This window comes from Marmota flaviventris, chromosome 17 (genome assembly GCF_047511675.1).
Source record: "Marmota flaviventris isolate mMarFla1 chromosome 17, mMarFla1.hap1, whole genome shotgun sequence".
NCBI classification, from domain to species: Eukaryota; Metazoa; Chordata; class Mammalia; order Rodentia; family Sciuridae; genus Marmota; species Marmota flaviventris.
The window spans coordinates 28382085-28407682 of NC_092514.1; the positions used below are offsets into that span (position 1 = coordinate 28382085).

The window sequence follows — 25598 nt, forward strand, 5'->3', positions numbered from 1 at the left end:
CCAGAGGAAGAGAGAGGAGATGTTTCCAGGCTGTGGGACCCTGGGCCTATTTATAATGAGCTCAGCATGGGGCACTGTGGACTTACAGGGAGGAGCCCTCTTCAAGAGAAGTTTCTGTCCTTTGTAAATTACTTAAGAAATCTGCTTTATCATTTTTATTAGAAAGAAACCAGTGTGTAAGTTTCCTAGATCACATCGCTTTTTAATAATAAACTCTTTCCACATTTAACATTTGTTCCCTTTCACATCCCCCCCACAGCCCACCCTGACATTGCTGTGCATCCTAAGTTTGGGGTGTGATAATTTTGTCTCCCCTGTCTTCTCTGCTCTCAGGCTGCTTGTCCCCCAAATCCCAGCTCAGGGAAAACAGGAGTCAAAGGAAGGCTTTCTCAAGTTAGTCCAAAGCAAAGCACATTTTAAAGGCAAATAAGGTTTTTATTTAAGTGACAACATTTGAGAGTTAAAAACCAGCTCACATCAAAATCAAGACCAATTGTAAAAATCTTTTAACTCCATAATGCTGCTTTTGTCTTGTTAGAAATCTGGTATTTTACATTTTCTTTTCTAACGGATTTTGTACAAGGCAGCTAATAAACCATGTCCACCACAGAACCACCCATCACAGACAATACTGAAAGTTACACACTTGGGAACAGTCTGACCCTCGGCAAGGTCAGACTGGCTGGCACCACCCACAGAAACAAATAGAAAAGGACAGTGGGGATCCGCGAGTGGGGGGGTCCCTTGGGTGAACCGCCCTCCTCTGGCCTGCCCCTCCTTGGTGTCACCTGCCTCTCCTCTGTCCCAAAGAGGGTGAGGTCAAACTCTGATTTTCCTCCCAACCATCCTATTGGTTTCTCAGCAAGGACAGCAGAACTCGGCTGTGCCTTGCAGCTTGGACTTAACCCTAATTTAGATGTTTAAGAAAATTCCCCCAAACCCTTAGGGAAGGAAGGAGGGGTGGTTTTGTGTGTGTGTGTGTGTATGTGTGTGTGTGTGTGTGTGGTGGTTTTTGTTGTTGTTGTTGTTGTTGTTGGGCTGAGCCAAAGAGAATAGGTTTCCAGAGCACTTGGCACTCAAACCCCCGGGGATTCGGGGATTCGGCCAGAAAGTTGGTTGGTTGTTTAAGGCGGGGTCAACTGCGAGGCTCCTTCACAGTCAGGGCACCCCTCCCGGGCAGGGCTGCACCTGAGCTGGTTGTGGGGGGTGTGAATGCAAAACTGGCACCAACTTTGGACCCAGAACCACCTGCCTGAGGTGGGGTCCAGCCTTCTTTTAAAGATTAAAGATCGATGCCAGGTTTGTCTGCAGGACACTCCCAGGGCACAAGTATGGGCTCCAAAGTGTTCAAGTACAGTTTAAAAACCACTAAGATCCAGCCTCCCCTCTTTCAAAAAGCTACCCCCAGTATCTCAAAAATACTGGGGTCCAGACACATTTGCTGTAGCCCAGCACCCTGACAAGAAGGCTGATCCTCCAAATGCACAAAAGGAGTCCACTTTGTTTTTGTTCTGTTTTGTTTTGTTTTAATATTCCATGGTGATTAAGGGAGGAGTCAAGATCTTTGGGGGGGGGGGGGGAATCATAATGCTGAAAGAGCAGGCCATAGCAAAGAATGCACCCTGAACCCCCAACAGGGCAAGGGATAGGGGAAGGCAGCAGGCAGGCCCTCAGCCAGGACAGCCACCACATGGGGAAAAACAAACATGCCACGGAACAAGCAGCTTTGGTCAGGCAGGAAGATCTGTCTTCCAGCTGCTGGTGAGCAGGCACACCAGGAGCTAGAAGAATTCTCTAGAAGACAGCTGGATTGGGATCACAGAATTACTGAAGAAGAGGTGGAAGCACCCCCTCCAAGGAATGGGACTTGGTTCTCTGTGTCTCCAACTTAACTGGACAGACAAGATTGAACACACCACTAGTATAGAAAGTGCATATGGGGTACGTAGTTGCCGAGAAAGCAGTACTGGAAACAGAAATCATCTCTTCACTGAACAGAACAGCAAGTACACATTCACACACGCCAACTACAGCTCTGAGGGTGTTGTGTTCACAATATCTCCCTGTACACCGTCAACATCTCACGTGGGAGTCATCAAAACCCCAGTCTGGGGGCTCCAGCAAGGGAAGGGGTGGCGACCCTCCTGCTGGATCCTGTGTCTCAGCTCTGATCCCTAGAGTCACAGAACCCTGGTCACGGACTCCAGATTTCCTGGAGATCCCAGCTCACACTTGTGCACTCTTCCTCCCCACCCCCAAACACACAAGCCTGGAGTTCTCAGAAAGGGAAGGGGAATCTAACCTGGGGGGAAAGAATCTCATGCTAATTATTTTATCATTTGGAAGTAAAACCTCAGTGACTTCGGCTAAAAGGAGATGATGGAGTGTCAGAGAATCACACTGAGTCTGCCCAAGTCGAAATCATGGTACTTTGGGGAAAGGGGTGGGAAAGATTAGGATTGAGGTGGCTACGCCATAAGAGCTGGTGCCAAGAGAAAGCCAAAGAGTGACGCATGTTCCAGGGGACAGGCAGTGAGAAATCGCCGGGAGTCAGGGCCAGAGAAGAAGTGGAGGCTCACACCTCCCGCCCCGGCAGACTCGCCCGAAGCACTGGGCTTGGATGGGGATGAAGTGCTGACCGTGGAGCAGAAGAGCTGGCAGATGGGTGAGGCGAAGGTGGCGGGAGCTGGCAAGCTGAAGGAGACGTTTCTAGTGGACAGAGCTGGGGTGGGAGCTGGAGCCCAGACCCCTCCAGCCCCAGCAGGGTGCCCAGGATTTCCTAGGCAATTTACAATGGTGGTGCCAGCCACCCCCACCAGCAGCTGCCGTGGGCTGCATGGGAGCTGCAAGAGGTAGACATTGAGCAGAGAAGCGACACTGAGCTGAAACAGGTGCCTGCTGCAGACACACGTCTGGGCCCTGGGGCAGCCTCAATGAAAGAGCTGGGACCAGCCTCAGTGGCAGTCCACCAGGGCTCAGAGGCATCCTGGGGACGCCCCACAGCAGGGGTGAACCTGGGTCAGGGCACAGGGGAGTGCAGAGGCCTGTGCCCAGGCCAGGGGCTTGGCCGCAGGAGGACCTGGGCAGACTTAGAAGGGCCCCCAGGAAAACCAAGCCCTGCCACCCTCAGGGGACTATTCAGGAGGAAGTGATAGGCTCAAACCAAGCAGAGTGGCAGAGGGAAGGAAGAGAATACAACAGTTTGAGCCAAAATTCTGCAAACCCCCAGAACCCTGGGATCTCAGTTCTATGCCTTCCAAGAACCAAAAGAGAGAAATCAGTCGGAGCAGGACTGGGGATGGGAAGAGCCAGATCCGTACCCTTTGTTGGGGGTGGAGGGAGCTCTTTTTCTCCCAGGGACACCCAATTTGGGCATCAGTGCCAGGCCACCTGCTGCAATTCTCCAAGGAGTAGGGGCTTCCTCTGAGATGCTGAGTAGAGAGCACCTCCTTCCCAACCCACCCAGAAACCCTCTCCCAGTCGTGGAAGGGATGGATCGCTGGGCCCTCTGAAAAGCCTCCAGGGGCATAGTGTAGGACAACTTAGGAGTCAAAATTTCCCATCCATCTCAACTGGGGGGACTACTCCAATTACAGAAAAAAGGCAGGGCCCAGAGAAGGTAAGCAACAGGCTCAAGGGTACACAGCCAGCTCAGGTGGGCCGGAGCCCAAGGCTGCAGCCTCACAGGTGAGGATGTGAGGCAGGGCTCCCAGGAGAGGTACACCTGTCCTAGAGAGCCACAGGAGTATGGTGAGGATACTGAGGCCAAGAAGTAGGGGACAAAGGACAGCTGCAGAAGGACAGACCGTCAGCACCAGACCCTGCCCCCCAGGGCTGTGGACAGACACCAAATCGTGAGAATGAGCCAAAAAGACGTCCTCTCACTCCCAGAAAGTGACCACTTTGTCATAAGTGAATCAGCCCCAAAGTGGGTGACCCAGGATGTCACAAGGAGGGCGGGCACAAATGCCACTCACTCCTCCACAAGACAGCCAAGAAGCTGTACCTGCCAGCGGCAGTTGGTCCTGGGGCTGGGGGCATCTCCCCCCAGTAGAGCCTGCCTTGCACGGCTGCGGGAGCCTCGGGGACTCTGAAAGATGGTCAGCCTTGCCCAAACACTGCGGCTCGGGCAGGCCTGGCCCCCGGGTTACACAAACACCAACCTTGACTCGGGCTTGCCGTCTCGGGCGTGGGGAGGCAGCAGCAGCGGCGGCTGCACGGAGATCCCCGATTTCACCCTGTCGCAGCCCAGGGAGACCTCCCCAACGCGAGGCAGGGTCCCTCCCCACTCTGGTCGGACACTGCTGGACAGACACGGGAGGGAAAAAGCAGGAAAACGCCTGTGTCGGGGAGAAGGAGCCCCTCCCGTCCCTGCAGGCAGCCTGGTTGCCCCCCCCCCCCGTTCTGAGTACCGCCCGCCCCTCAGGGCACCGATTCGAACTTGGGGGGCCCACGCGCCCAGCTGAGCGCGGGCAGCGGCCGCTCGTGGTCCTTGTCGGACTCAGGTTGGCTCTGGGCCCGCTCGGGCTTGGGGTTGGTGGCTGGAGGGTCGGGCTGCTGCACCGACATGGTCCTGCGCAGGTGGTTGCGCTTGCGCAGGAACTCGGGCTGGGCGTGCAGCCCGAAGCTGCCCTTGCGCAGGATCATGCGCGAGTTGTTCTTCTTGGGACGCGAGCGGTGGCTGGCCTCCAGCGCCGCCAGGTGTGCAGCGTAGCCTTCACTGAGGAACTGTGAAGGAGACAGGCGTCAGGCCGGTGGGGAGAGTAGACCCGTAATCCTGATCCTGTCCCCCAACATCACCATCCTCCTGGAACTAGGGAGTCTCCAGCTTCGGAGTGGACCCCAGGGAAGTGGAAGCAGAAAACTCATTACCAACATTCCAGGGTCCCTGTCTGAATTATTTCAACCCCCACCCCCTGCCGCCGTCCTGGGGATTGAACCCAAGACCCCGGGGCATGCAAGGCAAGCGCCCTACCACTGAGTTACACCTACACCCCCAATTCCTCCTCTGGATTCTTGAGGACTCTGAAGCACCCTTCCTTGTTACCCTCCCTAAAATCTCAAAATGAAAGTGCCTCTCATGATCTAGCTCTACTCCATGGAACTTTGTCATTTTTCTGGCCCTCACACCTGCCCTTCTTGCCAGTCCTTCCCACTGCAGCCCCCGAATCTTGCTACTCGAAATATATTGCATGGACCAGCAGCAGCAGCAGCATCACTAGGTCCCAGGCCAAGCCTACTGAATCAGAAGCTGCATGTAAACAAAATCCCCAGGTAATGTGTTGGGAATCTCCCATGAGCAACACAGAGCCTGGTCCAAGGCAGGTGCCAGGGATGTTTGTTGAATGAATGAATGAATGAGCCAGTGAGCAAATGAAGGAATGCACACAAATGAGTGACCCAACAAACAACCGAACTCCCTGCTTCCGCTCTGCCCCTGGCCCTGGCCCCCAGGCCCCAGCCCCCAGCCTGGCCTCCACCCACCTGGCATTGGGTTTGGTACTTCTTGGTAGGCCGGCCCACAATGAAGATCTGGGAAGCTGGCAGGCCCAGCACGCTGTAGACGGAGATGTCCTTCGTGGAGCCATAGGCAGCACTGATTTTGATGAAGCACTGAAACACAGGGCAGCTCATGGAGGGAGAGGAAGCCCTAATCAGCCTTCGCGGACCAACGCCAGGGAGCCCCTGATTGGGGACTCTCAAACTGCACTCAGACTCCAAGCCATGGGTCTGAGTGATGGGAACCAACCTCCAGAGTGGCTGTTCCTCCCTGCCTCTACTCCACATAGCCCAGGCCGGATACAGGGCTGTATCTGGTAATAACCACACTATTTACTGACCCAACCTCAGGCAGCACTATACACAGGTTATGCAACAAAGGGCCAAGTGTTCCTTTGTGGATAAGAAATTCAATTCCTGGTTATGCAGCACAGGGCCAGGACTGGGGGCCAGCTCTGGGCTCCCCAAGGTACATGCTGCCTCTTGCTGGCTGGTCTAATGTCCTCCCCAGAAGCCCTAATCAAATTTAAAGAGAAGCCTAAGGTCCTCCTTGCTCCAGAAACACTTTCAGATTCTCACCCTCCCCTCCCATCCCACACCACTGGATGAAATACCTCCTCCTTTGAGGTGCTCACCATGTAGCTGCCCCTCGTTGTGTGTATGCCTCCCCGCCAATCCCACTTTCTTTTCTCCCTCAGTTCACTGGAGACTTTGGACTTGGATCACAGTGTTCCTTCCTCCTAAGCCCCACCATCGCTGCAGTAATGCTGTCCACGTGAACAGCCGGCCACCTACCATCTCTGCTTCTTAACATCACTGCCCACCACGTCCAGACAGAACCACACCCCTCTGAGCTCAGAACTCCTGCCTCACCACCCTGATCACCTTCCACTTCCTGCCTTCTGCATCTCTTACAGCCCCCCACCACGGCTGCTCTTCAACCTCACCCACACCTGCATTTTCTGCACTACCCCTCCTGCTTCACCCCTGCCCCATCCAGGCAGCCCCTGCCCTCCGGAAGTCCTCTGGCCTCCACCTCCCACGATGTTGCCCTCTTATCCTCCTCCTCCCCCACTCACCCAGCCAAAGCTCAGCCCTGGAATTCTCCTGCCACCCACCTTCTCCATCTCTGTATGTTGACTACTAAGAGATGCTAGAGAAACTCACAGAACCTCACAGCTTGTTCTTTTTGTCCCTGCCTAGCCCTCCAGGTGACTAAGCCAAAGAGAGGGTTTCCTTAGTCCGCTGCCCCTCACCTCATTGGTTGGTTTCTTCCCAGCTGGCTTAGCTCAAAGGAGGGTGCAGGCCCTTTCTTCCCCACCCTTCCCACCTTCTCATACACCTGAGTTCGCCCCTGTGACTTCAACCATTCAGTGCAGGGGACGGCCTCCCACCCTTGAGACCCCTGCAAATTGGGACTCTCCTTCTCTGTTCTTCATCCTACTGTTTTTGCCCACCTGGCCCTCAGAGGTATCCCTTTCTTGCTGAGGCCATCCAACAGCCAGGCTTCATCAAGTGGACACTGTCCACTTCATCAGTTTTCACTGTCCCACAGTTCCTCACGAGAAGGAGACTGTTAAAACCCTCCCTTCTCAGATACCTGGACCCCCTCTCTCCTGGCCCTCCTCCCCAGCTAAATCTCCTCCTGGTTCCTTAGCTGATTGCCTGTCCTGCTGGCAGAGACCCAGAATAGCCTCAACTGGTCCCTACCCTTCCCCAGGAGACATCTCTCCTCTGGTGGCTTCGCTGACCCGCCTCCACTAATGGCTCAGTCTCCACCTGCAGCCCAGACTTCTGCCCTAAGTCACGCACTGAGGCTGATCTGGCTCATGTCCTGTGGCCATCACCGCTTTCATGTGACCACACAAACCTCATCTTCCTCCGGCGCCGGTCCTCCTCCTGTGCACCCTTTCATTTCATTCACTCATTCATTCATGTATTCATCCTACTAACATTTATCCAGCGCCTACTATACGTCATCATTGCCCTACATCCCGGAGCTACATTGTTGAGCAGCACAGACACAGACTTCACCTCCAAGGAGGTGAGCTGAGTAGTGCCTGAAACCCTCCTGGTCACACAACAGGACATCTCAGAGCTCCTTGCCCCCTATATTCAACCATCACCAAGTCCTAAAGACTCCACTTCCCAGATCTTTGTGCCTGTGTGCTTTTCTCTCCATCCCATGGTCACTCTTCCTGCCTCCTCTTGAGCAACAGCGTCCTCCTAACTATTCTCCCTGCCTCTCCTTTCTCCTGCCAGTCTATTCTCCAAACGGCCACCAGGGGGACCTTTCTATAATCCAAATTGGGCACTGCTATGCCCCTGCTTCAAACTCTTCCATAGCTGCCCATTTCGTTCAGCAGAGAGTCCATGATCTTGACCTTGTTTCCAAGCTTTTTAAGGTCTAACAAGCTTGGTCCCCCATTGACGTTTGGAGACTCAGCTTCCCCTTATCCTGGGTCTGACTATGCCTGCACATACCCCCTTCCTGGGTGCCTGTAGCTCTGAAAATGTCCCAGGCTCCTTCCTGCCTCTGTGCCTTTGCACACTATAAAAGTTATCAAAATTTGGGATCCTAATTAGAATAAGTTATACTCCATGCATGTATGATATATCAAATATACTCTGCTGTCACATGTGTCTAAAAAAAAAATGAAATCACTTGTGTCAACCCTGACTAAATAAATAAAGTCAAGTGGTTATGAAGGAAGGAATTTTTTTTTAAGAGAGAGAGAGAATTTTTTTAATATTTATTTTTTAGTTTTCGGTGGATACAACATCTTTATTTTTTAATTTTATGTGGTGCTGAAGATCGATCCCAGCGCCCCGCACATGCCAGGCGAGCGTGTTACTGCTTGAGCCACATCCCCAGCCCCAAGGATCCTTAATCATGATTGCCTGATAGTAACTATAAAGAAAAAGAAAAAAAAAAAACTGCTGGAGGGGCTGAAGCTGTGGTTCAGTGGCAGAGCACTTGCCTAGCACATGTGAGGTCCTGGGTTCAGCCGTCAGCACCACATAAAAATAAATAAAAATAAAGACATGCTGTCCATCTACAACTACAAATTTTTTTTTTAACTGCTAGAAACACAACCTTACACAAAAGGCCACAGCAAACTTATACAGAAAGTACTCCTTCAAGGACATCTGCTCAGCAACTGACTATTCATTCAACGCCAGGCTGACATCACCCTTGTTACTAATCCCTGTGGCCAAAACTGCTTTTAGGTACTAACCTGCCTCCGCCTCTTTCAACACCCCCATAGTGCACATTGCTCTTCCCACTGCAATGCTTTTCTCAATAAAACTTCATTTTACTTCAATCTCAAGCTTTTGTGTTTCTCTTGGTCAACTACACGCTGTTTCACTGTTTACCTGACAACCCATACCTGTGCTTCAAGACTAAGGTCAAAAGTCTCCACCCACTACAAACAGTCCTCTGGCCTTGCTAGGGGAATGAAAGTCCTTTCTCTTCTGTTTGCCAATATGCCCTTTTTTCAAACATGCACCAGTAATTATATATTTACAAGTCTTTCTTACTCTAGATCTAGGATTAGCAGACTTTTTCTGTGAAAGGCCAGATAGTAAATATTTGAGACTTTGCACTCTGTCACAATTACTTGACTCTTCTATGGCAGGGCAAAAAACAACCACAGACAATATATAAACAAATGAGCTTGGCTGTGTTCCAATAAAACTTTATTTATGCACACTGAAATTTGAATTCATTTATTTTTCATTCATCAACCCCAGCTCTAAATCTGTGATTCCTAAAGTTTTTCTGTGCATCAGAATCCCCTGGAGAGCTCGTGAAAAGACTTTCTGATTCAGTAGGTCTGAACCAGAGAATTTGCATTTCTGAGCTCCCAGGTGCTGGGCCCAGACCCCACAGCGAAAAAAATCACAGCTCTGGAGAGCAAGTACCGTGTCCAATTTGTCTCTCTGCAGCTCCAACACCAGGCACAAAGCAAGGAACACAACAGGCACTTAAATGTGTACTGAATGAATAACCAGATGTAAAGACAAGAGTTTAGGCTTGAAAGTCAGGAAATGATAAAGGAAGAAATCCGTCATCTCAGAGCTGTTAAAGCACCCAATGGGATCCACCCTAAACGTGCTCTGCCAACTGTGTGTCCCCTTGCGCCATCAGACCATGCTGGATGGGCAGCCCGGGGGAGGAGCGTGGAGGAGGGTCGTGGTCTAATCCCTCCCCTTGACCAATGAGGTCCTGGCTTCGAGGCCCCGCCTTCGCTGGTGAAGCCCCACCCCTGGGCCAGCACTCACCTCCTGCACTAGGTTGCGGAGGAAGATGGCCTTCTGCCGCAGCGGGTCGTGCACCAGCCCATCCGAGAAGAAGATCATGCCCTGTGGGAAGTTGTGCTGGGACAGCCATGACACCACCCGCTGCTTCTGCATGTCCGGCCTCCCCGTGATGTAAAGGATCATGTAGCCCAGGTCCTGCCAGTGCCTGGAGAGATGGCATGGTAGTGTCCAGGTCCGCCCAGGACAGGCCACCCGCTGCCCAGAGATCTGCCCCACCCGCTGCTGCCCTACTGAGAAGCCAGAGGTGCTGCTCTGAGGAGCGCTAGGGAGAACCAGCGGACCCTCTGTCTCCTGGCCCATGCGCAGAGTTGGACCCCGTGAGTCCTGGACATCTCAGGATGGCCTGCAGGTTCTGCTTGCCCACAACAAAATTAATCTCCCGACGGCTTACCCCATTTGCTCAAGTCCTCTTCTGAGCCAGAGACAGGCCGCCTTTGATTCCTGCCCCCACCCCTCCATTTAGACAGTTTTGCTGGTCTACCTGACCAGGATCTTGACTCTAGCTTTTAGCCCTGCTCCTTACCCTTGGTTCCCATCGATGGGGAGTTTCTGAAGCTGGATCTGAGATCTGGGAAGGTTTGTATGCACAGGCACAGGTGCCACCCACAGGGATTCTAGGGAGTTGTGAGTGGGGATGGGGTGGGGATGGGGGTTCTGTGCTGATACAAAGCAGCTTCTAGAGAGTGCCACAGTAAAGGAGGTGGGAGCACCAGGGAGCCCCAGAGAGAAAAGACCACAACCTCCCCTTTCCGTATGGACTAAGGAGGGGACTGGAGGTGGGCTTATCCTAAGGAGCATAAATGACCCCGCCATATGAGCAGCAAGCTGTTCTCACAGCTTGTGAATAACCAGAGGTCAGCAGTACCTCCAGAGCCAGTGAGCCAGTCCTGTCTTCTCTCCCCAAAGCAATTGCTGTTACTGGGGGAAGGAAGGGCATACCCACTGCAACCCTCAAGAATTCCCAGTGCCCCATATCTGCCTACTCTTGCCATGCTAATCCTTTGGAGTCCCATATTACAATTTCTCATTCCCATCTCTTGTTTTCCCCCCACTGGACTGGATTTTATCCAATCAGCTGCTCTATCTCTGTCAGTGTCCAGCCCAGAAGTTGGCCTGGAAGTGGTAGAGGTGTGCATGGGTGGAGAGACAGACAGAGGAAAGGAGAAGGAAGGAAGGAATGAACAAATGAATGAGCCAAGGCCTACAAAAGTAAGGATGTGCCCAAAGACCTTCTGTAAACTCCTATTGGGGTGACACCACGACCCAGCCCCAGAAACCCATAGACTTTCTAGAGAAAACCAAGGGGGAAATGCAATTTCCCCGGGGCCACTGGCTCTGCCCCTAGGGGAGGCATGTTCCTGGTGGGAGGTGGTACTCACCGGACAACATCCACCGCACCTGGCCGGACCTTGGGGTCACTTCCCATGATAGACACACTGGCAGCAAAGGACCCATCGATGCTGAACACCACGCACTCCATGCCCCGGGGCAGCACTGTGAGGTAGCTCATGGCACAGGTCTGGTCGCCCCTGAAAGGTACCAGCCTGAGGTCAGCCTACAGCTGGAATCAGAGTCAGTCTGGGGCCAGGGTCAGAGACAATCTGGTGACATTTCCTGATGCCAGAGATGGCGGCCTCTTCCATTTTCTTCTCTCCATACAGACAAAGATGGAGCCCGAAAGAAAACTCTGAGCACCCATCTTATGGACAGGTGTAGCTGGAAGGACCACGGAAATGGGGAAGCCAATGTGAGAGTGTTCCCTTGAGCCTTACCTGACAACCATCTTCACAGGATAGACACCAACCCCCAAGCGCCGGGGCCGGGGCACGTTATATGTGATTCGGCCACTATTGTTGGTGATCTCCGTATCCAGGTGTACCCAGCGTCCTGAAGAGGGCTCTACCATCACCAAGATGTCCACCTGCATGCAGTAAAGGAAGGCAAGGACCCCACTGAAGGCTGAGGGGCTGCAGGCTCAGCAAAGAGGCTGGGCTGGGAAGCTCTCTGCCATTCAGCAGGCCCTGGGACGTAGGTTCCTGCCTGACATGCCCTGGCTTTACCATCCTCCCTCTCTCTCTCCACTGAAGACACTTGGGCTTATTTTTCTTTCTCATATGCACCAAGCACATCCCTTACCCCTTGATCCCCTGGTGCCACCACCATCTGCCTAAGCAGGGCAAGTGGCTTTCTGCTCATGCCCCTCCCGTGGACAACCCCCACCCCTCCTACCATGTGGAGCCATTAAGCACCTGGTGCAGGTGGATAGCTGAGGAGGGGATGCCCAGCCCTTAGTACCTTTTCACCAGTCAAAGCCACCATGTCAAGAGGCCCATACATGAACCTCCCCACCAGGACCTGGGGACCATCTTCAGCAGCAATCACATCATTGGCCCGGTGATTAGCAGTGACATTCTGGGAAGATAGGAAAAAAAAAAAACTCAGATTTTGCATTTTATTATTAAACCATTCTTAGGATGGCCAGAGGGATGTGGACCTATGGAATCAGGTTTCTGATTAATTTCTGTTAGGGTTTCAGAGATGATTCCCACCAAGCCATGAGAGAAACAGATCAGGATTCCCTAGCATTGTCTTCAAGGCACCTGGACTTCACATAGAAATGCATTTGCTGCTATGGACCCTCCATAGGCCCCTGAAGGAACAACCAGTCCTCTCAGCCTCTCTGTCTTGCACGTCTAAATTCCTAGGCTGGAAGTTGCCCGGTCACCTCTGGCTCTTCCCTTCTGTGTTCCGGCTCCCATCCAACAGCCATTTTACCATCCGTCTTTTTCCAGTGGAAAATTTCAAACACTCAAGTGTAGAGAGAATAATAGAGCAAAGCCTCGTGATTCTGGCAGCCTTTCCCCCACTTATCAACCACCTGCCATTCTGGTGTCCTTCCCCTTGTCCCAGCCCAACCCAGCCCAGCAATCTTGACTAGCACATCATTTGATCTGTAACCATCTCAACATTTTCATTCTTCACTTCTTCCTTCAGTTCATCCTGCAGCTCCAAATCCTGAGTTGGTTCCGACTTCCCAACACCCCCAGGTTAGCTTTGGAGACCCACATCTCTCAACCTGGTGACCCTTCTTTCATAGTACTGTCCATGGAGATATCTTGGCCACATCCATATCACCTCTGCCTGAACCTTGTTGAGAGCTTCCTAATGGAGCACCTTATTCAAAAACTGCCCCATGAAAGATCCTCCATTGTTATAAGGCACAGATGTGTGAGCATCTTGCCAGGCTCCCCATTCTGAAGTCCACATCCTGAGCTGTGCATTCCTGGCCTTGCTGAGAAGCCTCTCCAGTCCCCTGTCCCTCTGTCCCTCTGCCCCCTCCTCCACCTGCTGGTCCTTCTAGACCCAGCTGGGGGGGGGGGGGGCTCCAGGCTTTGGCTCACACTGGACTCTCCACTCTGTGCATGCTTGGCCTTCTGCCCCCATCTACTAGGACCAGACTCAATTTCATCCCCTCAAAGAAGCGCTCCTCCAACTCCCCAAAGATGCCTTCTCGACCTCCTCTCACCCCCATGGCCTTTACTTCATTTCAACAGATGTTTGCAGACACTTCATCGGCACCAGTCCCTAAGAAGAAGCAGTTGTGGGCCCTGCCCTGGAGGCACCCAGCCCTCTGGGGGACATAAGCACCCTTAAAGGAGCACTGAAGAGGGAAGAGTGAATTTGTGGAAATAAGCGCATCACGTGTTCAACATGCAAATAAAATGCAAATGAAAACCACACAGCTGAGAAGACCAGAATCAAAGAGACAGACAATAATAGGTATTGCTGAGATGGGGAGAAATCAAAAACCCTCGCACACTGCTGGTGGGAGTGAGTGTAGAATGGAGTGACTGCTATGGAAAAAAGTCTGGCTGTTCCTCAAATGATTAAGCACAGAGTTAACTATTTGATCCAGCAGTTTTACTTCTAGCTCTATGCCAAAGAAAAATGAAAACATATGTCCATACAAAAAAGGTATGCATGAATATTTATAGCAGCATTATCCATAACAGCCAAGGGTAGAAACAAATGTCCATCAACTGATGAAGGGATGAACAAAATATCCACACAATGGAATTTTATTCAGTCATGAAAAGGAATGAAGTTCTGATACATGTCTCAAAAATAGATGAACCTTGAAAGAATCATGCTACGTGAAAGAAACCAGACACAAAGCATCACAAATTATATGACTTCATTTCAATGAAATGTCTAAAATAGGCAAATCTTCAAAGTCAGAAAATAGATTTCTGATTACTTTGGAAGAAAGGAACGTTTGGGACTAAAGAAAGATAACTAAAGGCTTTCTTTTCTGGGGTAATAAAGTTATTCTAAAATTGACCCTGGTGATGGTTGCACACACCTGTGAATATACTAAAATCCATTGAATTGTATGCTTTAAGTGGGAAAATTATATAATATGTGAATTATATCTTAAGTGTTTACAAAAAAGAAATGATTCATAAAGCATCGATCATCCTCTATCCATGTCTGATCTTCCCACCAGACAGGAGCTTCCCATCATAGCAATGGCTTTGTCTGTTCACAGTCTCAGATATACATGGTCCTAGCAGAGGGACCAAGACAGAATAAGCATTGATGATAATACGCTGAATGAATAAATGAATGTGTTTGTTCAATACGCATATGAATGTCCACATCCCGAACTGCTACTCATCCTTCAATATCCTACAGAGGAGACTCTCTCAGACAAGCCCTGTATGACCTTGTCATGGTTTGGATCTGGAATGTCCCCCAAAGGCTCATGTGTTCAAGGCTTGGTCCCCAGTGTAGCAATGCTCAGAAGGAGGGCATTTGGAAAGAGATTGGATAGTGAGGGATTAATCCATTTGTTCATTGCCGAATGGACTAGTAGGGATTGGGGCCCAGTTGGAGGAAGTAGGTCACGGGGACATCTTTGAAGGGTATGTCTTTCCTCCAGCCCCTTCCTTCTCCCCACCCCCCACCCCACTCCCCAGTTGCCATGAGCTGAGCCGCTTTCCTCTACCATGACCTTCTGTCATGATGTTTTTGCCTCACCCAGGCCTAAAAGCAATGGAGCCAGCTGTCCAGGGACTGAAACCTCTGAAACCATGAACCAAAATATTTTTTCCTCCTTTACCTTGATGTTCTCAGGCATTTTGTCACAACAACAGAAAGCTGACTAACACAGACCTGCCCTGACTATCCTTTCCACCTCCATCCTGATCTCTGCCTCCCTCTGTCATGTATTCCATGAAAAGTTGTGTGACTGTGCAGGACACTTTCTGATTCCAGATAGAAGCCCAGCATGTAGAAACTCCCCCACAACTGGCATCTCCACACCATCCCTGTGCCTCTGACCCCTACTTCAGGGCTCCTGTGGGGCCAGGCCTTGGGGAACCAGCTCACCCACCCTCCCTGCTGCATGGGTCTCAGCCTGTGTGAGCACCGAGCTCTTATTTACATGGATGATTCAAGGCTCAGGGTAGCCCCACCACCCCAAAGCCATTGTCCCAAATGGCATGTGACCCCAGCAGGCACGTACCCGCAGCTTGACCTGGGTCCTCTTGCGAAGCCACTTCTCGCGGGGGCTAGCGGGATTCAGCGCAGTGGGGTCTAAGCCAGCACTCTCCTTCACGCTCACGTTCTCATAGCGCATCACCTGACCAACAGCCAAGGATGTCAGGCCCACCAGCTCATGGCCAGCCAGGTCCTCCCCTGTCCTTCCCACCTCCCAGCCCAGGGCCTTCAGAGGCTGGGGGCCTCAGGACCTGTCTCCTTGCCCACACGACCTGATAGCTGAGCCCCAGCACTGTCTCTCAAATGGCTCTGTCTGTGGCGCAGTCTTGGTCCTTCGGGTCTAAACCTAGCGTCTACCCAGATCTGCACCATGCTCTGCCCTCCCTCCTGTAAGGTGACCCTTAGATAGACCATTTGGAGCCCTGATCCCAGTTCTCCACTTCCCAAGGCCATTACCCCAGTCACACTTCCCTCTCAACCCCACATCATTGATCTGACACTTTGTTAGGTTGTTCTCTTTAGCATCCAAAGGTTCTGTAATGTTGCTCACCTTAAATTAAAAAAATACTCTCCCTGGAACCACTTATGCCTTCTCAATTTCTGTCACATCCCTGTTCTCCCATAAAACATTCCATGGAAGATTGAGCCTAGACTCTGTCTTCACGTCCTCACCTGCCTCCTTCTCCTCTGCCCACTCCAATAGGCTTCTGACCGCATTGTTCCACTGAAGTCACTCTTCCCAAGGCCCCAGCAATTCCCATCCTGCCTAACTCAAGGTTCACTCTGATCTACCCACCCCAGGCTCTCCTTTGACCTTGGAGCATGTTCCTCCTGGTCTCTCCTAAGGAGTTCCAGGACTCAGCATCTGAACATCTCTCCATGGTGACATCCTTGGGACCCATCACCCGTTTTCAATGCCATCCAAGCTCTGACTATTCATCTCACTCCTAATGTCTTTCCTACACTCCAGGTTTATCTGTTCACCTTCCTTCTCAGCACCTAACAGGCCTGTGACACATCACATGGCCAGAAACTCAGCCTTGGCTTCCCCATTAGCCCAGCTCAGCCCCAACCCCAGAAAATGGCAATCCGGCAGGATCGCTGGGCTCCCCTCTGTCCCTCACAGCCCAGAATCAGTGAATGCTGCCACCAGAACTCAAATATGGAGGCTCCTCATCACCTCCACCACAGTATCTTGGCACTTAGTACATCTCTAAGTTGGGGACTGTACCTTAGTCCAAGCTGTCATCTCTAAGGCGTTCTAAACTTGTCTCCCCAGAGCACTCATGCTTCCTCTTGTGTCCCCCAACAGCAGCCCCCAAGTTTCCTTATCAAAATACAAGTCTGTGGATGGCTCTTCCTTGCTTACAACCCTGCTGCAGCTTCTTGTTGTAGATACATTAAAATACACCCGAGCCTTGACCATGCAGGATGGCCATCCAAAATGACCCCAGTGCTCCCCATCCTCCTTCCCCATCAGGTCCTCCCCACAGTCACTGGTCTTTCTGCTGCACCTGCTACCTTAAAGATGGGGACACTGAGACACAGAAGGGAGCAGCAATGTATTGCTCCAGTCTCCAAGTTGACACCTTGGTGTGTTCTCCTATGTAGTTTCTACTTGACTTTCCAGAAAGTTCCATTCTGTTAGCCACACAGAATCCAGTGTTCTTTATAAAACCCAATCTCTAATAATGTCACCACCCCCTTGATTAAGTGTCCCAGTGCTGCCAGAGTGGAGACAGGACTATAGGGGAAGGGTGAACCTCTGGAGGGGCTAGGGGCCAGGTACAGGGAGGGGGCAGCAGTACCTGTCTCAGGATGAAGGAGACCACATCAGTAGACTCCCAGTAGCTGGCGTGGAAGAGGTGGGGCAGGGCCACCGTGGGGAAGGCGGTGAGGACATCGGGGCAGTACAGGGCATAGTCGATCCTCTTGGTGCCCCACCACTTGGCCGTGACTGCGGATCCAAGAGGGAGGTGAGGACAGAGTGGCCAAGGGGCAGCGTGGGACTCCAGCTATACAGCCCCAGTGGTAGATAGGCCACGTGGCGCTCAAGTTTAGGGCCAGAGCACTAATGAGCTCTGGGGAGTGGGCCGCTCTGCCTCCTTCCTTCTCACAATGGCCCGTCCACTCTACTCCAAGATGTCTACACCAAACTGGTCCCCAGGAAGGAAGACCAGACCCATAAAGACACTCAGGCACACCCCAGGGTGCTGCTCAGCAGTGATTTCCAGTGGGCTCTGGGTGAGGTCAGGACTGAGTCTATGCCTGGAGAGGTCAGGCCTTGGTTACAGACCAGAGTCCTGTCCAGAGTCAGAGATCAAGGCCTTTGAAGGGCAAAACTCAGTCCTGGGTCAGGGACAGGAGTCGAAGCTCCATTCAAGATCAGAGCTCCGTCTTGGCCATGGTCGGAGTTCAGGGCTCTGTCTTGGGTCAGAGGTCAAAGTTCTCTTTGAGGTCATTGCTCAGCCTGACCTCAAGGCTCTACCAACAGTCCAGCAGTCCCCAAAAGGCAGGAACCCCACCCAGGATTGCCTTGACCCCTCCTCCCTACCCGGGGGACCTGTCCTCAGCATCCTGACTGTGGACCAACAACCACCCAGAGCAAGGTCCCTCTCCCTCAAATGCAGGCAGGGCCCCAAAAGGACCTCACTCACTGCGGGAGGCACCCACAGGTGCCAGGCCATCCGAGGATTCTGAGCTGTCACTCTGCGAGCTGCCCTCACTCATCCTTCGTCCTGGGCGCTGGGACCTTGGGGCCTGAGGGAGTGAGGCAGGGGCATCCGGAAGTGGTGGGCTGCCCCGGGAGTTGCCCTCCAGGAATAAGGGGCTGTGGGTGTGCAGGGCATCAGCTGGAGGGGGAATGTCAAGGTCAGGGCAAGTAGTGGGTTTCCAACAGAGTTGCCCACTAGGTGCCAGCCCAGTGCTGGGCAGGAAGCTGGACACACAGAGGAACCAGCCCTGGTCCATCAGTCAGCTTGCACCCCGCAGCATGCATGCACACACACACACACACACAGCCGGAAGGGACTCCTTTTCCATAGTCTACTGTTGTGTTCCATCTCCTCTCAAGTTGTGAATTATGCAGGCAGGAGTGAGGGTCCCAACCATCTCCCTCAAACCCAATAAATAAAGCTGCAGAGGAAGGCTAAGGGAGATTGAAGAGGAGGTCATTGGGGTGACGTCTAACCATGTCTTCTTTTATCAAATTCCTCCCCTGGGGCCACAGAGGACTGTGGCTGAGCTGGAATGAATGGAATTGAACCCCAGTCTAGGAGCTAGGGTGGCCCCTGGGGGTAGGAGATCCCCTGACTAAAGAGGGAACATTGTAGAACGGACAGGGGAGGTTTGCAAGTCCTGCACACCCATCAAAGCTCCTGGCAAAGAAGAGCTTTGCAAAATAGGTCTCTGAAATACAGGATGCTAATGGGTTTTAGCCTTGATGAGTCACTTGCACAGTATCCGCCGCCCCCCTCCCCATCTCTGACCCAAACCTCCAAGCAGGCTTAAGCTAAACCTCCTCCTTGGTGGCGTGGAGCCAGTGCTCTGATTTCCAAGCCTGGGATTATCCCCTCCAAGGCTGCCCCGGCCTGGCTCACTCTCTGAGCCCGGGAGGCCACACTGCCCCTTCCCCAAGCCCACCCCCCAGCTCCTGTTTTCCTGCCACCTTCATTTCTTCTCCACCTGTCCAAATGCACCTCCCCAGTCAGACCTTAGTCAAAGGCCACCTCTTGCATGAAGCAATGGCCCACTCCCTACTGTGCCCTTCCACAGTCCAGTTGGGGACCTTGGGAATAGCACTGGACATGGATCCCTAGACTTGCCTTTCTGACTACTGGACTGTTACTCTGTCCCCAGCCACAGGAGCTTGGCCAGGAGCCTATCAGAAGGCAAAGGGGAGATTTCTGACACCAAGATGCCTCATACAAAGCCGGTACTTGGCACAGGTGGGTGCTCTGGAGATGAAGGAGTCAGCTGTTCCTGTTCTTCTCTCCTCCAAGAGCACAAGACCCTGCTCACATAAGTCACCCATCAGCCGGCCGCTTGGCGAGGCTGGACCAGGAGAGCGGCTCTGGAATACCACCTGGCTGGGGCCCAGCCTCCAGCTCACACACTCTCGGGGTCCCAAGAACCTACCGAGCAGCAGAGACTGTCCATCGCCCAGTGGGAACCTCTGGTAGCGGGGCACGCTGACGGGAGGCACCAGGTGGAACCTGGGCTCCAGCAGTGGCTCAAGCCGTGAGGCAGAGGGGTCTGCGCAGTGGAAGAAGCTGTAGACCTGGCTGCAGGCAGGACGCACCTGGAAACCTGGCGAGTGGGGTGAGAGGGGAAGACACATGGGGGAAACCTACTTCTAGGATCTGCCCCCTCGGCCTTAAAAGGCTCCCTGGAGTCCAGCTTTGAGGAGCCTACTCTTGTGCTCGAGAACCTCTCCTGGCTTCCTTCTATCAATAGGAACAAAGCTCTTATGTCCAGTTTGGCATTCAAGGCCTTGCCAACTGCTTTACCCAGGAGTGCCATTTACCACTGCAGCCTGCGGCTCTGGCGAACACCTGCAGTTCCCCAGTCTGCTCAGCTACTTTCCTTTCTCTGTGCCTTTATTCAAAGGGTTTCCCAGGGGCCTTCCCTCTACTATTTCCGCTGGTCAAGTGCCTTTCAATTCCTGCACCTCCCACATCACTTAGTTGCCACCTGATCTATGAAGCAGATCCAGGTTCCTTAGTCAGGTAAGCAACGCTCTTTGTTCAGACCTCCAGGGACCCCAGAGGAAGGATTGCCAGAACCGATGGAGCACTTCTCTGATTGACCAGCAGGTGTCTCCACGGAGGCCCCTGCCTGTTCCGTGGGTATCCACTGGACTGGACGGTGCAACCTCCAGGGAATCCTGGAGTTCTTCTGTGACATGGAGGGTGGCCCTGAGTTCTACCTCCTCGTTCCAACCAGAGCCCCTTCCTCTTATTCTGTTCCATGTCCTAGGTTGTCAGTAAGCTTTGGAGGAAAGCATGGAACACTCTGGACACACGAGTTACGCCCCTGCTGGTCAAATCGCCTGACATACGCATTTTGAAGGAACATAAAAAGCCTTCTAAGCTTCAGGGTAAGTGTCTGTGGCTACTCTTCCCACAGGGCATGACTGCAGGACAGTGGGGTCAAATCAGCCAGGAGCATGTGACAGGGACAGTGAAATCCTGTCTGCCTTTGTCCACCTGGGGAAATTGCCACTCCTCTCTACCGGCTTTTCCTCCATCTACCCTGACTCCAGGACCCTCCTAGCCCCATTTCCCACCCTCCTACTCCCCCCATTTTGAGACCCTGACAAAGGGGCCTAAGGACACACCGGTATCTCAGGTCCCAGTCTGTGCCATACCCACCATCCAGCCCAGGCAGCACCGTCTTCCGCATGGCCAGGACCAGGCCCAGGGGCGAACCAAAGAGGAAGAAGTCAGACACATCAAAGTCAAAGCGGCCCAGGCTGACCTCGGAGAGCTGGGACCCCCCAGCTGCAGTGAGCTCGGACTCATCCTTCAGCATGCTGGAGTGGATGCTGCCAGAGGAGGAAGACATAGGGGAGGGCAGGTCAGGGAAGGACATGGAAGTCACCTAGCAGGACAGCCTGAAGCCTGAGAGCCGAGAGTCCATCCTCCATCTCAGGGGCACAGTTCAGAAGCAGAGTCTGCTTACCCGACACCATCAACATGAGCTGGCGATAATCTCAGCATTGGCCACCAAGACCCAGCCAACATTTGGCTAAAGCAGGGGTCAGCGAACTTTTTCTGCAGAAGGCCAGATGGTAAATATTCTGGACTTTGCGGGCCATATGGTCTCCATCACACCGATTTAATTCTGCCATCAAAACATGAGAGCAGCCACATAGGACACTTCACAGTATGTGTGGCTGTGATCTGCTACAGCTTTATTTACAAAAATGGGCTGAGCACCTGGGAAGTAACTAAGCATTCTGCACGCAGACAGGCCTGCCCCATGAAGCTGCCACGCTGAGAATTCCTGCACTGTCTACCAGAGAAGCCCAGCCTGGCCCATCCGCAGACCAGCTGGCTAGTGTCAGCCCTGCCAGGATGAGGGCTTTAGTTGTAACTCCTGTTGCAGACAACCCACAGACAGACGCAAACAGCTTGGTCTCTCCACCCCCCCTCTAGTCAGCAGATGAAACGGGGCTGAAGGAGAAAAACAGAGACAGGACACCACACACAGAATCCCAACCATTCCCATTCCAGGTGTCTGGAGCTCCAACTTGCATCCAGCCAGAGATCTAGAGCTGGGTGCTGAGGATCAGGAAGAAAACCGGGGACCTCTCTGGAACTCCCAGTGAGCATTAGGTACCACTTAGAGATGACAATATAACCAGGGAATGGTGTGATCTATCAATTAACTGAATGCAAATTCTACTAAAATACTCGAGTTGGAGGAAAAACAAATTTAGAAGTAGCAATGGAAATAGTACAGGCAAGCATTCCACCCTCTGGAGTGAGAGTCTGCAAAGGTGAATCCCCAGATCCTCTGCCTCTCACAGTGTGAGCAGCTCACATGGGGGAAGATGAGGCTGGTGTTTAACCGTACATATTTCATGGATGGCGTGGCCCCCAAACACGTGCCAACTCTTTAATTGCCAAAGAAACAGCCATCTGTCCCTGCACCAGAGGGAAAAGCTGGCTGTGTTGGACCAGCTACCAAAAACCTCCAGTTTCTTATCACTCTGCCTATTTGGGTCTTTCCTAAAGGATTTTTCAAGGATGAACCTTCATTTGCATGTAGCTGCTTTTCTAAAGGAGGAGCTTTTTCCATCAGAGGAGCTTTAAATATTTCGAAGTTTAAACACACAGAGGTTGTGACCTAGTAATTACATCACCAGGAATCTATCAGAAGGAAATACAGTCATCACCCGGTTGTCCACAGGGTGGACATTCCAAGACCCTCAGTGGATTCCTAAAACCATGGAGTGCATTGTACCTTATATGTGCTGTTTTTCCCTATGTGTACGCACCTGTGATAAAGTTTAATTTATAAATTAGGCATAGTAAAAGAACAACAACTAATAATAAAGCCCAATTATTATAACAATATGTTAAAATGAAAGTTATGTGAATGTGGTCTCTTTCTCTCTCAAAATATCTTACTGTACCTTTTCACCTAAAGGAAGTACTTTATAGCTTCTCTTTGGCATATACAAATACCAACATTGTTACTCTTGCCATTTAGGGCCATTATTAATATGTAAAAATAAGGGTTACTTGAAAATAAGCAATGTGATGTCACCACTGTCAATCTCATAACTGAAATGGCTATTAAATGACTAACAGGTGGGTAGCATATACAGGGTAGATACATTGAACAAAAGAATAATTCACATCCAGAGCAGAACAGTGTGAGATTTCATCATGCTACTCAGAATAGTGTGCAATTTAAAACTTATGACTCATTTATTTCTGGAATTTTCTCGTCAATATATTGACACAATGGTTGATCACAAGAAGCTGAAACCACAGAATGCAAAACTGTGGATAAGGTAAGATTATTGTAAGCCTGATATATACATCAATGTTAATACACAAAGATGTCCACTGTAGAGCTATTTATAATAGAGAAGAATTCAGAGAGAAAAAAAGTATCCAGTTACTGGGATTAAGTAAACTGTTATCCATTCGCTCAATAAAGTATATTGCCATTAAGAATATTTACCAACTATTTTTAATTATATGGGGAACAGATCATGATGTAAGAGACTTTGAGGGAGGTTTTGTTGTTTATTTGGTTGGTTGGTTGGGTTCTTTGTTTGTTGTTTTAAGTAATACCATATGCAAAGTATGTTTAAAAATATAGAAAAGAAATACTCTTAAAATGTCAATAGTGGTTCCTGTGCCTGGGAGAGGTCGAGAGAGAAGATATATTATTATTTTTTTCTCTGTTTTGTTTGGCAGTGCTAGGGATCGAACCCAGGGCCTCACACATGCTAGGCAGGCACTCCCCCACTGAGCTACACCCACAGCCCAAGATGATATACTTTCTAAGGGTTTTAATGACCTCATGATACTTGTCACTTGTGTAAGAAACAAGGAGCATGGGAGGGAAATGAGACTTGAGGAGAAAGAAAGGAAAAAAGACATTCCTGCCAATTTGGGTCTATGATTAATACTCCTTTGTGTTCTAAATAAATGTATAAACCATGCATTTAACCCTTGTTAGTTAACCATCTCTTCTAAAAAGTTAAAGGACAGTGCATGGAAGTCTATAACAGAAGTGTGTTGTTGCTGGGTGTGATGGCACACGCCTGTAACGCCAATGGCTCAGGAGGCCGAAGCAGGTGGATCGCAAGTTCAAAGACAGCCTCAGCAACTTAGTGAGACCCTGTCTCAAAAAAAAAAAAATATATATATATGGGGTGGGAGGGAAGTACGGGGATGTGACTCCATGGTTAAGTGCCCCTAAATTCAATCCCTGGTACAAAAAATAAAAAGTGTGTTGTGGTCAAAGCACTGAACTAGGGACAGGGAGACCAGAGTACTGACCTCCGCTGTTTGGCAACTGGTGGTGTGAGTGGCCTCCTCTGAGAAATAGAGAGGACACACACCTGGGATAGCTCTCAGAACAGGCGCCCATCTGTTACTTCACTAGATTCTTCAAACCATGCAGAGAAGTGGTGTGGGCAGTGTTGTTCTTTTGCAGAAGAGAAAGCTGAGGCTCAGAGAGGTGAAACAAATTGACCCCCAATTCTTTCGGCAAGTTTCAGCAGAGCAATGACAGAAAGCAAGTCCCTGGATCTCTATGCAGGACTCATGGTAATTGGCCTGGGTCCCAGCATCTCAATATATCTCTAGGGGTCCCCATGGAAGGGTCTGGGACAAGGCTGTCTCCTGGATGCTTTGATGAAAAGAAGGCAGAAGCCAGGGCGGGGGGGGGGGGGTACCTTGAGAGGAAGGCATGATGCTGGGTGATGGCCTCACAGTCATAGGTGGAGGAGTCGCTCTGTTTCCGCGGTAACGGTCTCTTGGGCTCCTCGTCCTCCACCCCGCTGGAGATGTCGATGTTGCTTTTGCTGAGCCGCTTGCTGCTGGCCAGACTGCAATCTTCCTCCACCATAACTGGGGTGTCCTTAGGGGCCAAGTGGAAGACAGGAAGCACTGCAGTCACAGGAGACTCTGGAGCCCTGCCTCCTCCCCCGGGCCACGAAGCCCTTCCTCCTGTGGTGCGGGGAGCTACGCTTTCAAAAAGTGCCACGCAATGATGGGGCACAGCTATCTCCTATGTCCATGGGGATGGCCCTCCAGCTGTCCAGTGACATGAACCCCAATCAGCGCCCTGTGCCTCAGTTTCCCTACCTATGATAATCATCTCTAGCTACTCTTGCAGGAAGGATTGCAATATAATCCTGTATACCATGATGTCACTGTGCTAACACGAAGGGTCAGCAGGACCACTCCCAGGGGAGGCCCCTGATCTCCCAGGGCTCCCAGAGACAAACCCTCCCCAGTCCCATCACCTCGCCACACCTGGGTGCTGCTGATGCTCCCTTTCCGGCTGCTGCTGCCAGGGCTGTCCCCTGAGGGTCCCGCACTGTAGCAGATGGCATCAAAGGCCAGGAGTCCACCCACACAGTCCCCGATGAGACACACCTGTAGGACACACAGCTGGCACTGCATGCAGGCCTGCCCATGACGACCCCCTCACCCCCAACACAGACAGAGCAGGGGTCACTTTCCCGTGGGAGAATAAGGCATTCTCCTATAGAGGCACTGAGAGCCCAAATGGGAAGCAGGGTCATCCTGGGGTCCTGGTTTTATCTAGGGTCAGCCCAAGGACAAAGATCAACCTGTGTTCAGGGGTCAGACTCAGCTAGGAATCAGCATGGGCTCCAAATCTTAGAATCTTAGCCTCATTTTTCCAATCTGCAGAAGGCAGGCAAATCCCAAATCTCAAAAGCCTCCATCAATCTCAGATGCTCTGATTCTAGAAGGGTCTGCCTTGATCTTTCTGGAAAAGACCAGCCTCTCTCCCGGGCAGCAGCGAGGACAGAGAACAGGCCATCCTACCTGTCCACTGAAGCCAATCCCATCAGAGGACTTGAGGAACTCGCTGTAGACCTGGTTGGCTCGCTTGATGACGGTGGCAACAGCATCCTGGTACTGCGGGGAGGAGATGGCCAGCAGGGGCAGGGCGGCCAGAGGGACATGGTCCTGGCTGCTGCTGAGGCAGCCCTCATCATGGCTGGAGGGGTTCAGGCTGCAGACAGGGGGCCCAAGGTAAGCCCAGCCAGG

At 51.7% G+C, this 25598-nt stretch overlaps 1 protein-coding gene across 1 annotated transcript in view; it reads right to left on the minus strand.

Annotated features, from left to right (window-relative positions):
• Positions 1-414: 414 nt before the first annotated feature.
• Pitpnm3 (PITPNM family member 3) overlaps positions 415-25598 on the minus strand; it is a 94610-nt gene continuing 69426 nt past the window's right edge. Inside the window, exons 7-20 of the mRNA XM_027922594.2 lie at positions 25374-25563; positions 24834-24956; positions 24251-24435; positions 20700-20872; positions 19465-19635; positions 17985-18179; positions 17136-17284; positions 15353-15469; positions 12121-12237; positions 11598-11746; positions 11205-11354; positions 9787-9970; positions 5485-5613; positions 415-4728 (exon numbers count right to left, since the gene is read on the minus strand). Of these exons, the coding sequence (XP_027778395.2) occupies positions 4423-4728; positions 5485-5613; positions 9787-9970; positions 11205-11354; positions 11598-11746; positions 12121-12237; positions 15353-15469; positions 17136-17284; positions 17985-18179; positions 19465-19635; positions 20700-20872; positions 24251-24435; positions 24834-24956; positions 25374-25563 (2338 nt within the window). The 3' untranslated portion in view covers positions 415-4422. The remainder of the gene's footprint in view (positions 4729-5484; positions 5614-9786; positions 9971-11204; positions 11355-11597; positions 11747-12120; positions 12238-15352; positions 15470-17135; positions 17285-17984; positions 18180-19464; positions 19636-20699; positions 20873-24250; positions 24436-24833; positions 24957-25373; positions 25564-25598) is intronic.